Source organism: Oryctolagus cuniculus, chromosome 1 (assembly GCF_964237555.1).
Source record: "Oryctolagus cuniculus chromosome 1, mOryCun1.1, whole genome shotgun sequence".
NCBI lineage: Eukaryota > Metazoa > Chordata > Mammalia > Lagomorpha > Leporidae > Oryctolagus > Oryctolagus cuniculus.
In genome coordinates this window covers 30,267,317-30,284,718 of record NC_091432.1, presented here as the reverse complement: position 1 = coordinate 30,284,718, position 17,402 = coordinate 30,267,317, and the positions used below count along the sequence as shown (strand labels likewise).

The 17,402-nt window shown below is 39.4% G+C and overlaps 1 protein-coding gene across 3 annotated transcripts in view; it reads left to right on the top strand.

The window, feature by feature from the left end:
- Positions 1-17,402, top strand: part of TRIM44 (tripartite motif containing 44) — a 113,092-nt gene that overhangs the window by 40,262 nt on the left and 55,428 nt on the right. For 2 of the 3 annotated variants that reach the window (XM_051852319.2, XM_051852309.2), the window contains exons 3-4: positions 1,515-1,754; positions 10,666-10,685. In XM_051852319.2, the coding sequence (XP_051708279.1) occupies positions 1,515-1,754; positions 10,666-10,685 (260 nt within the window). Of the gene's footprint in view, positions 1-1,514; positions 1,755-10,665; positions 10,686-15,069; positions 16,319-17,402 lie in introns of those variants that run through there. The other variant, XM_017345979.3, reaches the window with a different exon arrangement.

The following is a 17,402-nucleotide window of genomic DNA, read 5'->3' as shown; positions in this document are numbered from 1 at the left end:
GGATTCTACCAATGCCATCTCACTAGTCCAAGTGATCAATTTCAGTTCACAATTGATCATACTGATAGGTCTAAGAGTCAAAGGGATCACACAAACAAGACTATTGTCTGCTAATTCTAGCTGATAGAATAAAAAAGGGAAAGAATGATCCAACATAGGAAGCGGGATACACAGCAGACTCATAGAATGGCAGATGTCCTAAACAGCACTCTGGCCTCAGAATCAGCCCTTAAGGCATTCAGATCTGGCTGAAAAGCCCATGAGAGTATTTTAGGCATGGAAAGCCAAGACACTCTGAAAAAAAAAAAAAAATGAGGACCTAAATGAAAGATTTCTGCGAGTGAGATCCTAGTGGAAAGAATGGGCCATCAAAGAAGAAGGTACCTTTCTCTGAAGGGAGGATGAACCTCCACTTTGACTATGACCTTGTCTAAATAAGATCGAAGTCGGCGAACTCAAAAGGCTTCCATAGCCTTGGCAACTCATGACAAGAGCCTAGGGTGATTACTGACGCCATAAACAAGAGTGTCAAATTGTTAAGTCAACACCAGGAGTCACTGTGCACTTACTCCTCATGTGGGATCTCTGTCCTTAATGTGTTGTCCAATGTGAATTAATGCTATAACTAGTATTGAAACAGTATTTTTACATTTTGTGTGTCTGTGTGGGTGCAAACTGTTGAAATCTTTACTTAATATATGCTAAATTGATCTTCTGTATATAAAGAGAATTGAAAATGAATCTTGATGTGAATGGAATGGGAGAGGGAGCAGGAGTTGGGAGGGCTGCAGGTGGGAGGGAAGTTATGAGGGGAAAAAGCCATTGTAATCTATAAGCTGTACTTTGGAAATTTATATTTGCTTAAATAAAAGTTAAAAAAAGTAATTATATATTTATACTAGTATAAAAACAAAGCAAAAGTGAAAGATAAGGAATTACTTCCTGAACAATGAAAAAGGCCAAAGGATCAGCAGGAAATTTGTCAGCTATTAGGGGGACATTGTTGGAAGATAGCCTTGGTGCCGGCATTGTGGCATAGCAGGTAGAGCCACTGCCTGCAATGCCAGCATTCCATATGGGCACCGTTTCAAGTCCTGGCTGCTCCACTTCTGATCCAGCTCCCTGCTAATGGCCTGGGAAATCAGTGTAAGATGGTCCAAGTATTTGGGCCCCTGCACCCACATGGGAGACATGGAAGAAGCTTCTGGCTCCTGGCCTTGGATCAGCTCAGCTCCAGCCCTTGGGGCTTTTTGGGGAGTGAACCAGTAGATTGAAGATCTCTGTCTCTGTCTCTCTGTAACTCTGCCTTTCGAATAAGTAAATGAATCTTAAAAAAAAAAAAAAAAGAAGAAGAAGAAGAAGAAGAAAAAGGAGAAGAAGATAATCTCAAAACTTCAGAATCAGATAGGAACCATGGTTTGTATCTTGGCCAGGGCTGCCTAATGTTTTATAGCAATAACTTCACCTTTCCATTTCTTTGAGTTCAAGTTAACTTTCTTGTCTGTGCTTTTCAGGTAACTCGGGACCAGATGAAAGTGTTTATACAGCAGGAATTTAAGAAAGTTCAGAAGGTGATTGCTGATGAGGAGCAGAAAGCCCTTCATCTAGTGGACATCCAGGAAGCAATGGCCACAGCTCATGTGACTGAGATACTGGCAGACATCCAGTCTCACATGGATAGATTAATGACTCAGATGGCCCAAGCCAAGGAACAACTTGATACCTCTAACGAATCAGCTGAGCCAAAGGCAGAGGTAAATGAAGATGCCCACAATTATTAGTAGCAAGAGACATAAAAAGTGACTGACTGCCATATTTGTTAGTTTTGGAATGCCTGCTTGTCGTCCTGAACATGAATGAATTGAAAGCTTAGGTAGGGTATAAATGTTTGGACAGATGTGTAAACTAGGATGGAAATACTGGCTACTAGGACCTGCACCCAGATGCTTGGCCTGGTGGAGATATTTATCGACTGTGACTTAAAGGAGTACAGTCAATGCAGAAGATACTAATCGCAGTTAAGGAGGGAAGCCGGAAATCAGAGCCAGAGACAAGGGCAAGTGGGAGATCTTAAGTTGTGAAATAAGCCTATAAATAAAAATATCACAGAGATGAGAACTGGATTAAATTAGAACAACTCAGGAAGTAGAGCATAAAGCAGGCTAGAATGAAAGATATTTTTTTTTACCTATTCTGTAAAATAGTGAAAGAATGCCTCAGGCTGCTTTTTATATGGAGCCAACTGTGCAAATTGGGGACGTAACTGGGTTAATAGTGGTATGTGGGCTAAGGCCTTGTGAGGATCCAAACAAACAAAAACCAGTGTAAGAGGAAACATAGAAGATAAATTTAGAGTTGTAACAAATGTTAGTTACTGTAGTCATTGTTATTTTGTAATTTTGGAACAGAAATGAAAAGGGTCTTAGGTATACAGGTACATTCCCAAACAACATATTCAGACATTTAGAATCAGTTTCTATTTTTTCTTAAGTTTTTGTTTTGTTTAGTATCTATTCACTTGAATTGATGGCTTGTGCTAGGGCTGGGCTGAAGCTAAGAGTTAAGAATTCAATACAATGCAGGTCTACCACTTAGGTGGCAGGAACCCATCCATTTGCACCATTGCCACTGCCTCCAGGGCCTGCCTTAGAAGGAATTCAGAATCGGGTCCTGGAGCTGGGAATTGAACCCAGGTACCTTGATCCTAAAAAATGATTTAAGGCAAAAGAAACTCATATTTTAGTCACTATGGAGAGGCTACTGTTCATATTTCACCCTATTATGTTGAAAATTCTGATCAATCTTAGGATAGGTTCAGTATAGGCTCATCTAGAAGAAAACTGTGGAGATTCCTGTGGATTTCACAGAACTGCTACTGACTTAATGAGTTCAGCCTTAACTGGTAGTTTTGCCTTGGCCTGTTAGAGCCTGGTCACACACAAACGGAAAATGTAGCTAATAAGAGGGCCAAACTGTTATCCAGGAAGTAGGAAAGCCATCCTGACAGGAAATATGAGAGAACATTGAACAGTTATCTGCTGTCTCTGTCCAGGCCTCCTGATCAATTTTCATCAATGTGTGAAAGGACTAACTTTTGTTCTTTTCATTTTATCCTCCTCAAAAATAAGAAAATGTATACCTAAGTTAGTTTCCAAATAGGCGAGAGAAATATATTCAACATTTCATTTGATGCTTACATCAATGTTCATTAACCTACTTTACAGATGGGAATTGAGATTCAGAGAGCTGCAGAGACACTGACCTAGTGTCATTAAGTTAGTAGAAAACAGAACCAGGAATTAGATTTAAATCTGTTCTATTTCAGTGCCTATATTTTCCCCCTACCATATGTTGTACACGAGGCATCCAATTTGTGTCTGGGAAGGGATAGGAGAATCAATGTTTTAGAAAGTGTTATATACCCCAAACCTCAATGTTTTAGAAAGTGTTGTATACTCAAGACCAGCTACAATGCTGAATTGATCACTTTGTATCTTAATGAACAAAAAGTCAACCAGAGTTAACTCAAGGGATCAATAGCATAACTCTGTCCCACATTCTCCTCCAATTGGACTCTCATTTATTCTGTGTATTGGTTGGGTTGTATAAAGGTTTAATTTTGAGAGAAATCCCCGTATTATTTTAATTTCAAATAATATATTTGGTCTCTCCTTGTCATGAACTGCCCTTTAGGTGCCTCAGCTGCACTGTGCTTATTAACGCTGATGGGATTATGTTTAGGTTTGCAAGGGCTGGCTGACAAGGCTTACAGCCCAGGCTGTGGACTAAATAAGTGACTATAAACAAGAAGTAACAGTGAGTTGACTAGAACTTTTTCAGAGAGTTTCTAACATCTAATAGCTTCTCATTCCAGTTAATCTAGTAATAGCCAGTACTTCCCCTTCACCCAAATGAGAGATTCTTTTCTTCACTTTGCATGATAATAGAATTTTTTATTTACCTGGATTTTGAAATCAATCGAAAGATTTTCCCCAACATTTGATTATGAAAAATTTCTAATATACAGTAAAGGTAAGAATTTTACAAATAACACCCATATACCTAACTTAGATTCTATCATTAACATTTTGCAATATTTGCTTCATTACTATGTATCTAGCTGTCTTTCTAACAAGCTTTCCTCTATCAATCCTTTTGAATTTTTGATATGTTTAAAGCAAATTGCAAATTCTAGTGTTGAACAAGGTAGTATAAACTTCTGTTAATTGCAATATCCTTGGACAAGTCCTCTTCCAGAAGACTCAGAAATGGAGAAAATATGACAGACTGTGTGGGGACCTTGGGATTTGAAGGACTATAAGGCTGTGAATTCCTTGGGTTTTTTTCTTGCTTTGTATATATGCTGGCCTACATGTTCTGCAGACTGGAGACACTAATAGACACACAAAAAGAAAATATCCCCTTTCCCGCCCACCACCAAAAACCAAAACAACAACAACAACAAAGAAACCACCTGTGCTGTCTAACCAAAGTGCTGGGAAAAGAGTGGTCTAGCCATAAAAAAAAAAAATCTTTTGACCATCCTTGCCTATTTTGGAGATAAACATGAAAATGCCTGCACTTCTCCCCAGTCTCAGTTGGCACTGCTTCGGAGGAGCCAGTTGGGTGAAAATCTTTTTATACCCTCACCCGCAGTGATAAGGTATCTTTATCCTTATTTTTCCCGTGGAGCCTGTGTGTGAAACTTTGACATCTACGTTTGCCTTTGCTAGTAGTAAGTAGTGCCTCTCATACACTTGTAGGTGCAACTCTGACTTCTGCTCCTGCCTCCACTACCTCCTTCTCCCCACTGCATTAACTAGACAGTGCCTCTCCACAGGAGCGTCAATATGTAGAACTTTAATTCACTTCTTCCCTGTATGTAACGTTACGTTAGTCCTAATGTTAGTCCTGTCATCTAACTGGTGCAGACCAGAGTAGCAGAGTACCAGAGTAGCAGCACTGCAGAGGGTTTATAAACTGACGTTAACATTTGGAACCACAGTCCATAAAAATTGATACAAGACTTGTATTCTGAAACTAAACAGATTGACTGCCTACTGATGTAGTATATTTAAATAGGAACCAGATTCTTGTAACACAGGACACAGCCCCAAATTACTCATTATATCAAGAACTAATAAAATCTCAACTGTAATGAGAAGAGTCGTGTATGCCAACATCAAGATAACACAGATGCTGAAATTATCAAACAAGGATTTAAAACCTGCTTTCACAAATAGATCTCAGGGAGCATTCACAGATACTCTGGGAACTATTGAAAAATAGAAAATCTCAGCAAAGAAACAGAGTTATAAAAAGGACCAGATGAAAATTTTAGAACTGAAGAATATATGAGCTGACAAGAAATTCACTGATTGGGTTCAGTGGCCCATTGGAAATGGCAGAGAAAAGAATTAGGGAATTTAAACTAGATTGATATTGATCAATCTATACCTCCAAGAAAAAAATCCAAAAATAATTGAATTCCAGGGACCTATAGGATAATAATGAAAAATTTAATATGCTCTGAGAAAGAAATGTGGGGCAGAAGAAATGTTTTAAGAAATAATGGCTTAATATTTCTAAAATTTGGTTGAAAAACATAAACCTACAGATTTAAGAAACTGAGTGAATCCCACACCCAGACACATCAAAACCAAAGTTTTGAAAAATAAAGAAAAAGGAAAAGAAATCTCAAAAGTAGAGTGGCTAAAGAGAAATGACACAATAACTATGGCAAACAACAATTTGAATGAAATGTGGTAAATGTCTCCATTTATGTCTGATTTCACATGCTCTCAGAAATTTTAATTTTAATTTAAAAATCTTTAATTGCTTTTATTTAAATTTAACCCTTGGTGTTTAATCTTTCTGTTGCTATTGAAAGTTTTTAATTCAGTTTTTCAGCTTTTTTATATTAGTATATAAAAATACAGTTGGTTTGTATTTTGTAAACTTGCCAAATTCACCTATTAGTAATATTAGTAATAATAGTGGTATATAGATTCTTTATAACAGTCATTTTAGTATTTTCTATATCAGCAATCATTCCATTTACAAATACAGATGGTTTTACTTCCTTCATTTCAGTATTTATGCCTTTAATTTTTCTTGCCTTAGTGCAATGGCTAGGACTTTCTTTGCAATGTCAACATAAATGCTAAAAATGGGCAATTTTGCCTTGTGCTTAGTCATAGAGGGAAAGCATCTAGTATGTTACTATTAAGTTGGTGTATTTTGTAGATGGCCTTTATCAGATTGAGGAAATGCCTTCTGTTCATAACATGCCAAGAATTTTTTTAAATTACTGATGTTGAATTTTGTCACATTTCCTCTACTTACTTTGAAGTGACCTTATGTGTTTTCTTCATTATTTTGTTGTAATAGTTAATTATATTGATTAATTGTATACTGTTAAGCCAACCTTGCATTCCTGCGTTGAACTACTATTTGATGATAATGCATCAACTGAGTTCAGTTAGTTGATATTTTGTTAAGGGCTTCTGTTTCTGTTTTCATAAGCAATATTGGCCTGTAATTTTTATTTTTGTAATGTCATTGTCAGCTTTTGGTATTATGGTTATGTTGGACTGATAAAAGAAGCTGGAAAGTAATTCCTTCTCTTGTGTTTCCTGACTTTCTCACCTTATGTCATTTTATAAAACTCTTTGCGCAGAGTCAAATATTAAAAAAAGATGTCTTTATTTGATTATAATGAACATTTTCATCTTTTGTCCAGTGTTGAAAAGTACTGAATAGGCCGGTGCCACGGCTCACTGAGCTAATCCTCCGCCTGTGGTGCCGGTTCTAGTCCCGGTTGGGGCGCTGGATTCTGTCCCCGGTTGCTCCTCTTCCAGTCCAGCTCTTTGCTCTGGCCCGGGAAGGCAGTAGAGGATGGCCTAAGTGCTTGGGCTCTACACCCGCATGGGAGACCAGGAGGAAGCACCTGGCTCCTGGCTTCGGAATGGTGCAGCGCGCCGGCCGTAGCGGCCATTTGAGGAGTGAACCAATGGAAGGAAGACCTTTCTCTCTGTCTCTGTCTCTCTCTCACTGTCTAACTCTGCCTGTCAAAAAAAAAAAAAAAATACTGAATAGCACTGAGATAATGTTAGAAAAAGTTTAAACTTCTAACACATATTTGTATATTTTTTGTCATTCTCAATGTATTCTTTTTGAAAATATGAATTGTCTGTTTGGCTTTGAAGGTCATGTTTCTGGCATAAGCCCTACCTGTACTGCACAATTTATAAGGTCCATTTTCTGTCTTTTTATAATGAGAGGGGTGCCATTCAAAGTAAACTGAATGCAGAATCTTAGATTTTTATAATTTGTTTTTTCTAATATTTTGCATAGGTTTGACCTTCATCAAAACTGACAGCAACTCTTAAGTAGCTCATCATTGAATGCTGTGAAAGCATTCAGATAAATTCTTATAAAAGCAACATTTCATGGAAGCAACCATTGCACTCATGTTTTGTTATTAAGTGTGTCATTATAATTCGATGTTCAACTGATATAAACTTGATTCTTGGTGAACAACATTTCCACTGATAGAGGTAGAAATGGGAGGTTGCACTAGAGGGTAGTCTGCCAACCAGTAGCATTCAGGATGGTTTTCAAGGAGGGATTTAGGAGCATTGCTTGATCTAACATTTATTTAAATGGAAGTTATTTAACAGATTCTTGCTTTTAATAATCTCCAAGCCAGAGTTCACACATAATGAGAGTAGAAATTAGTCTTAAATCCTACTTATATTTTGCCTCCCCTCCTTTCCTTTCTTGAGTAATTATTTGCTGTGTGTCCTTGTGCTGCATTAGATACAGTGAATAGAGATGAACCAAACATATTATGTTCTCAAGATGATGAAATCCATATGATGCTGTTATTGTCAGTTTTCTTTTCTAAATACAGTCTAGAAGGTTAAACTCTATGGATATGGAGAACAGAAGAGGATGACCCCACTCAGGCTGTCAGTGAGGCAATTTCCAAGTAAGACCTCATCTTGAAGGTTGGAAATGAATTAGCTAGGCTTTCAGAATAGGCATCTGCATTGCTGGTAGCAGGAGTAGCATTTGTATATCTTTTACTGTTACTGTCAGGATTAGCAATCATCTGAATGTTGACCTATTCAAAATGGTCCTATAATTTATGTGTGAGGGTGTTTTCTTTCCTTTGTTCATTCATTCATTCATTTCTTCAAGAGTAAAACTTACTCTGCCTGCCCCAAGGTTTGTGGTAGTGACTGTTGTTTATGAAAAGCACATACCTATAAGTTACAAAAGTGGGTGAACATATAGCAAGACCTTGTGCCATCTGTCAGAATCTTTCTGTGCTTTCTATACTTTCCTCTAGAAATTTAATTAATTTGAGGGAAGTGAAATGATGTCTACCATTTGTTGAATACTTAATATAAAACATTTGCTTAGTGTTCTGCACACTTTTTCTCATTTATTTTAATACATAGAGTGACCCTTTGAAGTAAGAATTAGGATCTCCATATGCAGATGAGAAAACTAAACCTTGGAAAAGTCCAGTAAATAGTCAAAAGCTTTACTGTTGGAATTAGAGAGCTAGAACTCGATACCATCTTTTTGTAACTCAGAAACTTGTTTTAACTATTGAACCAAGCTATGTGGTTGTAAGAAGAATTTGCTCTAAATCGTGGGAGAAAGTTCAGAAACTTTTTTTTCTATAAGACTCTTCTGTTTAAACATCCAATGATAATTGAAAAATTGTGTTGAGATTTAATTGTCATTGACAGTTATGTAATTCATTTTAAATTTAATGATTTTTTCTTGCTATATTTTAGTTCTCCTGAGACATGCTACTCAGTTAAAATGCAAAGAAAGCTTCCACCATTCTTATATACTCCCTCTACCACTTGCCCACTTCCCTCATTGCATTATGGATGATTAGCACCCTTACTACTATTGAAAAAATCCTTAACAGTCTGCTGAAAATGCCCTCCTTGTTCTTCTGTTCTACCTCCAGTGTATAGTCCGATTCAAATCATCTTTCTGGCTACAACAGTTCTTTATAGGCTGGCACCCTTGCAGTCTCCTTCTACCTTGGTTTTACTCTGAAACCCCCTACCATCTTCATCCTTACCTCGGCCTACCACACTTGCATGCCCATAAACATTCGCTAGTTCCATAGAACTCAAGGTTCTTTAAGCAGTGCCATTTGTTTTCAACTGCTGTGCCGTTTGCTACACCAGTGAGCTTCCCACTTTTCTCTTTGTCAGCCTGAGGAAATACTACTAATCCCCTGAGTCATAGTATAAGTGTCACCTTTTCTGTGACAAGCCTTGCCTACCTTCTCCAATAAAGTGTTCATCACTTATTTTTTAATGCGTAAAGCTTTATGTTTTTATGTTTATGTCTTTGGTAGTGCTCTTGACCCATTGAGTCATATGAGGAGCTTATTCTACCCACCTGTTTCTCCTGCTCCTGATTGAGAGCTCTACAAAGGTTAGAGCATCATGGGTTATTTAGCTTACACCCTTAGTGCCAATATATAGGAGCTCCTTAATGAATCACACTAAGTTGCTACTGATATTAATAACTAACCTTTATTTAGTGCATCAGACACTGGGCTTCATGGTGATAAGCAGTATTTAATGCTCATACTCATTCTACAAAAGACAGTTACTCCATTTTACAGATTGGGAAATTGAAGTCCAGAGAGACCAGATAACTAGGGTTCTATAGCCAGCAAGTGAATAAGACAAGGTTTGAAGCCAGAGTTTTTTGTCTCCAGCTCATTCTCCTTAATACCAGCAGAAACCATTTATTCATTTTCTGGGGAGTATAAGAGGGTACATTTTCTGTGGAGACCATCCTTGAATAGCCACAGAGGAGGTTGTAAAAGATAGTCTCCCTAAAAGCATGAGTAAGGCCCTTTGTAAAAGCTCTAGAGTTGTTTGAAAAATCTTACTTGGTCATGGAAGGGGGCTGAAAGAAATTTGCAACTACTGATAAAGTTAGGTTGAGTGAATGCAGTATCTGGAAAAATAACACATTGTGTTCGCATAGTGGACAAGAAAGGAAAATGATGAGAATCATCAAACATCAGAACTACCCTGATACAGAGGAGACCACTGAGATCTAGAATAATTAATTATTGTGCCCCCAAAGGCACATAGCTCACAAGGATCAGAGCTTGGACTAGAATCCCTAGTCCACGAGTCCCAGCACAGTACCCTTTGCACTACAGTATGCTATATATTAGAATTGCTGTGTTCAGAGAAAATTATTGGACCAAGGCAGAAATGAGTCTTTGAAGAAAATCAGCTTGATGCTTTTGGAGCTGGTCAGCTTCTGCCCAAGACCTGCAGCTATTTTGGTGCTCTCAGCTTGTTCAGATTTGAATACTGCCAGCCATACAAATAAAAAGGCAAGGCTATTATTTAGGCCTCCTGGGTCCGTATGTTCTCATCTGTGCTTGCCAGGACAAATTACCAGTTCATCTCTGCAGGGCAGTTTGAACATAGGATTATGTTAGCCCTTGTTTAGTCCTTAGACGACTCCTGGTTTGTCTTTGTTACAATAAATGCATAATCCTTGCTTTCAGGTTGGGAGAGGAAAGGGAAAGAAAATAAATCTAAATCCATCTCTGCCAATGATGACTTCTAATACAAGTTCTTTCTCTTTGTCTTTTAGGGTGACGAGGAAGGACCCAGGTAAGATCACATTATTTCTGCTTATCCATTCTCAGAATTGAAGTGGAGTGACATTTGTGGCCTTTTAATGTCCCATGAAATATGGACAGCCAAGGAATTGCACAGAAAAGAGATCTCCATCTTAAGCCAGGACTTTGAAGATCTTATTTTGTAAGCCTTCCCCAACTGTGTCATTTCCTGCCTGTAACCTTCAGATAAAGGTAGACTTGAAAGTATGTACTGACACTAACTTTGCGATATTCTTGCTGCATTCAGAATACTTTGTTAAGAAGAGCAGGCACTACATATGGATGGTAATTAAGCAATCAGGTGGGGTGACTAGATAACTTACCCATTGTTCTTTTTTGACTGGAATTGGATTGTCTTTTTAATAGGCTCTGGATCCAATATTCTTTATTTCTGATCTAGAACATCTTTGTGTCAGACCCAAGACACCTATACAATGAATCCTAGGAGAAAGACATGTTGACAAAACTTTGTTTAGGAAAACAAAATACCTTTGTGCATTTATTTCACCATGGTTGGAGGAAATTTAAAGTGTGTTCCATTCCCCCCTCAGTTTTGCAGTGCATCTTTGCAGTGCATGCTGTCATTTGGCTCAGGCAGTGAGGATAGACTCAGGGAAACGCTGCAGCTGTGCCATCAGCATAGTCAAGGTTATCAGGACAGATTCAGTCTGCCACAGGTTCAAGGGCTATGCATGCTGAGAGGTCTCAGGCCGCGGAGGCCGCTGCTGTTCATGTTGTAGTTTTCACAGAAGTGCCCTTTTTTTCAGATGGACTTTAAGTAGAACCTCAATGTGAGTGTAGTGGGGGGACGTTTCTGTGGTTAAAGTTGGGGACTACATTCAGTAGTGAACATTCTTCATCATGATAGGCACTGAGGGGCTTCTGTAGAGAGCTGAGTTCCTCAGAACTCAATTTGAAAAAACCTAATCTAGTCCAAGTCCCTTACTAATAAAAGCTAAATGAATTTTGCACAGTCACCTTCTTGGCCCTTCTTTGGTTTTATTTACATATCAACAAATAGGATTTTTTTCCTCCCAAAAGTTATCCCACATCTGTATCTCCTGGTACTTCTTCATTTGGGAGCTGAGGTTCTCAACCTCAACTTTAGCTCCAGGGAGAAAAAAAAAAAAAAAAACCCTGTCTGGCTTATCCTCTACTGCAGTTAAAACCATGGGCACCTTGCTTCAAGCTTACAGAGCCTCAGGAAACCCCTTCACACTCCCATCATCTAACAGTGCTTAGTGCTCCTTCTGTGTTGTAGTTTATTTTCTTCCTTCTTTTTTCCCTCTCTCCCTTCCTTCCCTTTCTCCATTTAAAAGGAATTTGGATTTTAAAAAGGTGGGGGAGGGGGCTGGAAGTGGTTCATTAATTGTGACAAATTGACTAATCTGGGATGTTAGTAATAGGGGAAATGGGTGAATAAAGGCTCTGTGGGGACTCTCAGTATTACTACCTCATGATTTTTTATGGATTTAGAACTATTCTGAAATGTTAAAAAAAAAAACACATCAACAACCCTACTATGCTGTACACTGGGTATGTAAGGATGACTGAGGCAGACATGATCTGTAGATCCTGAGTCTAGAGGGACCAGATACTTACACTGTGGGAAAAGTGCCATGAAAAGGGAAGTTTAGGTTAGAAGAAGGGTTCCCAGGTCAGTCCTGGAGGGTGAGGAGAGGCTTAGTGGAAAAGGTTATAGAGGAGCCAGTACTATGGAGTAGCAGGTGAAGCTGCCGCCTGCAGTGCTGGCATCCCATGTGGGCGCCAGTTCGAGTCCCAGCTGCTCCACTTCCAATCCAGCTCTCTACTGTGGCCTGGGAGGGCAGTGGAGAATGGCCCAAATCCTTGGGCCCCTGTGCCCGTGTGGGAGACTCAGAGGAAGCCCTTGGTTCCTGGCTTCATATGTGGCCATCTGGGGTATGAACCAAGACATTGGGAAACCTCTGTTTTTCTCTCTGTGCGTAACTCTACCTTTCAAATGAATAAATAAATCTTTTAAAAACTATTTCAAAAAAAGAAAAGATTGTAGATAACATTTTACTACCTCAAGGCCTGAAAGATGGGAAGGCAGAAAAAAAGGAGGAACAGGAGTTGGTAGTTCTAAAGAGAGGGGAAAACTTGGATTAAGGCTCCAGACAAGAGAGTAGAGGAAAGCAGAGCTCAGATCATTTAGAGATTTAAAGGCCACCTTAAGGTATTTGAAGGCAGTAGGAACATTAAATATTTTTTTAATTTTTCTTTTTTAGGTTTTACAGGTTCAACACAGTTCATAGATATAGTTCTGAGAATATAATAATATTCCCTTTCTCTGCATTAAAGATTTTTAAACAGGAATTAACCTAAGCAGGCTTGCATTTTAGAAATCTCCCTTGCCTATAGGACAGAAAATGAATTGGAGGTGTCTCAAGAGCATGAGAGACTAGTTAAACTAAGTTAACAAAAGTAGCTGTCTAAATCAGTATCTTCTCTAGTTATTGGCCAGGTGTTTATCATTTTGCACAGATCTTTGATTTAGACACACTGTAAATTATTTCTCTGGCATTCTACCTCTTCTACTCTCAAGATTAGCTCTGGCTCCTTAAAACCCATGCCAGATAGTCCTAGACCTTCTTTCTCAGACAACTCAAATAAGACCATGATTTAAAAAAAAAAAAAATGCCTTAGAAATAAGAATGTGCAGACTTCATAGGATAGCAGTGGCATTTCTGCCTGAGAGAGCCTGAATAGGATAAATTACTCCTCTTGCCCTCATGGCCACATGCCAGAGCCACATTGATTAAAGAATACAAGGACCTTAGGTAGAGATTAACTCTCTTCAAAGATAACATTCATGGCCGGCGCCGCGGCTCACTAGGCTAATCCTCCGCCTTGCGGCGCCGGCACACCAGGTTCTAGTCCCGGTCGGGGTGCCGGATACTGTCCCGGTTGCCCCTCTTCCAGGCCAGCTCTCTGCTGTGGCCAGGGAGTGCAGTGGAGAATGGCCCAAGTGCTTGGGCCCTGCACCCCATGGGAGACCAGGATAAGTACCTGGTCCCCGCCATCGGATCAGCGCGGTGCGCAGGCCGCAGCAGCCATTGGAGGGCGAACCAATGGCAAAAAGGAAGACCTTTCTCTCTGTCTGTCTTTCTCACCGTCCACTCTGCCTGTCAAAAAAAAAAAAAAAAACAAAAAACCATTCAGTGTGGAATACTGGCTTTAATATTTAATTGCAAACACTTTCATGTCATTTTGACAACATAGTGGTAAGACAGAGTTTGTTTGCTAGCAACCACGATGTCAGGCTGTCTCTCTTGAGCCAGGCTGCCGTGAATGTCAGCAGGATTCTGTTGGACTGGGACTTGACAGAACCCTTTTGGTACAATGAACATTTGCAGAACATGTTCTAATTGGCAGAAAGAGGGAAGAGAAATCAAATTTTATTTTTAATAAGTTCATATGTGTTGGTTCCATTCAGTTTATTTGTATTGAACTACCATTTGCCTGAATTTAATTCATTTAGTACTTCAGGGAATATTGCTTTTGATCTGAAATTCCTCTCATTTGTGATAGACACTTTACCATTTCCAAAAGCCGAACAGAATTTTGTTCCAAAGTCTTCTTATTAAATGAGGGTTGATGTGTAAAGGAGGCAGAAAGGAAGTGTGAGTCTCTCTGCATGGGGAATGGATGAGAAAGGGATCTGGAGATGCTGAGTTCTAGTTCTGATTGTGTCTCCTTTGCTACCATGCTTTCCACACAGCCACTTCCCCACTATCTACACAAAAGTCCAAGGAGAAATGGATTCCAACCAGTATGCACAATGGGAAGAACAGAAAATGTCCTGTCATGTGGGAATGTAATGGCCAGTTACAGACCTTTCTGTCAGCTGGAATCTCCTTTTTTTCCCAAGTTGTTTGATATGAGATATTGTGCTTTGGGTCATGTCTTTTCCCTGTCCTGAATTCTCTTGTGTAGCTACCTTACTAATTAACAATAATAGCCATATATATCATTTACTGAACATTTATTATGTCCAAAGTGCTGTTTGTTCTAATTAATTCTCATGTAAAGCTTAGGGTTTAGTTTTCATGTCACTGGTCAAGTGAGGAAAAAAGTACTCAGATTAACTTGCCTTCCATGACGTAGCTAATAAGCAGTAGAACCAGAACTTGAATCTGGTTTGACTTCAGGGCTCGTGCCCTCAAGCACCTTTCAGATAGTCTCCAGTATACCAGCACACTTCTCTGTGTGAGCTGGTGTGAAAATCAAGAGGACTCACACTTAGTCCTCAGAGGATCACTTTGATCTTGTCCTTCTAACCTGGTGTTCTTACTTGCTTTGACAATGAATTGCTGCAGTCTCTATTTTCTGTAAATTGCTTCTTCTCTCCTTAGGCTCTGTCATTATGCAGGGATCTTCGATTCATCCTCATGCAGTATCCTCTGAGAGTCAGCAGTGGAAGAGATGCTCTCTGGGGAGCAGCAACCCAAGTTTCCTCTGACTCCACAGAATAACAGCCTGTTGCTTCTTCATCAAGTAACTTACTCCTCAGATCCATGATACGCAGTCATAGTGGCAGATTCTCAGAGGAGGGAAGGAGCAAAAGAACTAATATGTAGAGCATGGATAGCAACTGCTGTAGAGTCATCATTTAACAGGGTGTCTTTGAAGCCACAGTGATTTTTTTCCAAGTAAAAAAAGCAATTTACACTTTTGGCAGCAATTTTCTGTCTTCTCTGTGCTATTACAGGAGATCTTGTGTTTGCACCCTCACAGATTGGCTCCTTCTCTTCTGAAGCCTGCTGAGAAGTAATATGTATTTGAGGAGAGGAGGTGGCTGTAGGAACTGCTGGCGTGAAACCTATTGTGTGGTGGAAGGAAGTCAGAGAGAGAAAGACCCATAAACCCTTGTGCTCAAAGAAGGAGCAAGATCAGGACTAAATTTCAATTTGCTATTGAGGTTCTCTGAGATTTTTCTTTTTAACGAAGAGGAAAATGACTTTTTTAATAGTCAAAGTTATATGTGGAACTTCTGTAGAATTTCTCTTCCTCAAAGAGGGCTATTCCTCAGGCACAAGGCTACTGCTGAGATCAGCGTGACTCTGACCCACACTGAATCTGTTGATCAGACAGAAAGCATGCTGTGCAGGAGTCAGAGATGAAGGAGATCAGCCACCTCACTTCTATTCTTAGTTCTGCCTGTGACTGACTGCATGACCCTAGGCAAATCATTTAACCTCCTGTGAACCATAGCCTCATCCCTCTCTGCTCGCACTTCACCTAGTTTTGGGGACATAGTTTTGAGGAAGAATACAAAGCTTGTATCGAATACAAAGTGGAGGGGCTGATGTTGTGGTACAGTGGGTTAAACTGTTGCCGATGGTGCTGACATCCCATATGAGCACCAGTTCAAGTCCAGCTGCCTGCTAGGGAACTGGGAAGGCAGCAGAAGATAACGTGAGTGCCCGTGTTCCTGCCACCCACATAGGAGACCCAGCTGAAGTTCTTGCTGCTTTGCTTTGACCTGGCCCAGCTCTGGCCATTGCAGCCATTTGTGGAATGAACCAGGGGGTGGAAGATCTCTGTCTTTCTTTCCCTCTCTTTCTATAACTCTTTCAAATAAATAAATCTTTTTTAAAAATACGAAGTGGAAAGAATCTGCTTATAGATTCTGTAATTTGGTAGACTTATTTTTTTAGTCCTAATTTTGTTTCTTTAAATATTGTCTTACAGTTATATATATCCTTTTTTCTCCTCTAAACAAATCACCATATGTTCTTAGATACAGCATTTCTCTTTCTGACTAGCTAGGTTGTAGAGATAAAAGAGGACTAAGTTAGTGATACACTTTAGTTTATTTTTGTCCTTTGATTACAAATTCATGGTTTGGTTATTTTGTTATCACCATTTGAGGAGACCCATCTGGAAGCCAAAGGAAATGAAGCTGATGCTTGTGACATGACATGGAACTGTCGGGGCTGTTTATTGTATAGAGTGGGGTTCCGACATCTAAGTTGGCCTTTAGCATAGAGAGGCTCTTAATGGCCACATTCTCCTCTTTAGGAGCATGAGCTGACTTTGTTTTGCCATCCTGGTGTGGATTGTTTGTCCCCTACTTTAGCCAAATAAAGGATAAACTTCTGTTACACCTTATACTGACAGTTTATATCAAAAGCAAGCCTCTTTGCTAAAGTACTTGGTTTTTAGAAGTTTTCCTGTGAGAGTCACAACTTTATTTTGTGTATGTTGGTATATTAACCAGGGAATCTACTCACATCTAGAATATTCAGCCAAGGTGCCTGTAGCTTATTGCATCTGCTCCCAACTGGAAGTGCTAAGAACAGCCCATATTCCATATTGCTGCCTGCTATTTCTGGCTCAATAATGCTAACAGTTGGGCCTGGTAGGAAGAGGCCTGGGTGTCACTTTGCATGCTGTGGTTCTGCTCTATTCCACTTTTGTTTGCCATCCAATGCAGTAGTTAATGATGTATGACAGGCTACTCTTGTTTATGTATTTGGTCTCAGAGTAACATTTTCTGCTAGGCACTCTGGTCCTTAAAGTTTCAGAAAGGAGAGATTACAGAGGAATTCTCACATTCATTTGTTCAGCAAATATCTTAGAGGTGCCTAATGTGTGATAGGCCTCAGAGATATGAAGGTGACTAAGATTTTTCCCTTGAATTTATAGATTTCAAAGTCTGATTTGAATGAGAGTTAAACCATTT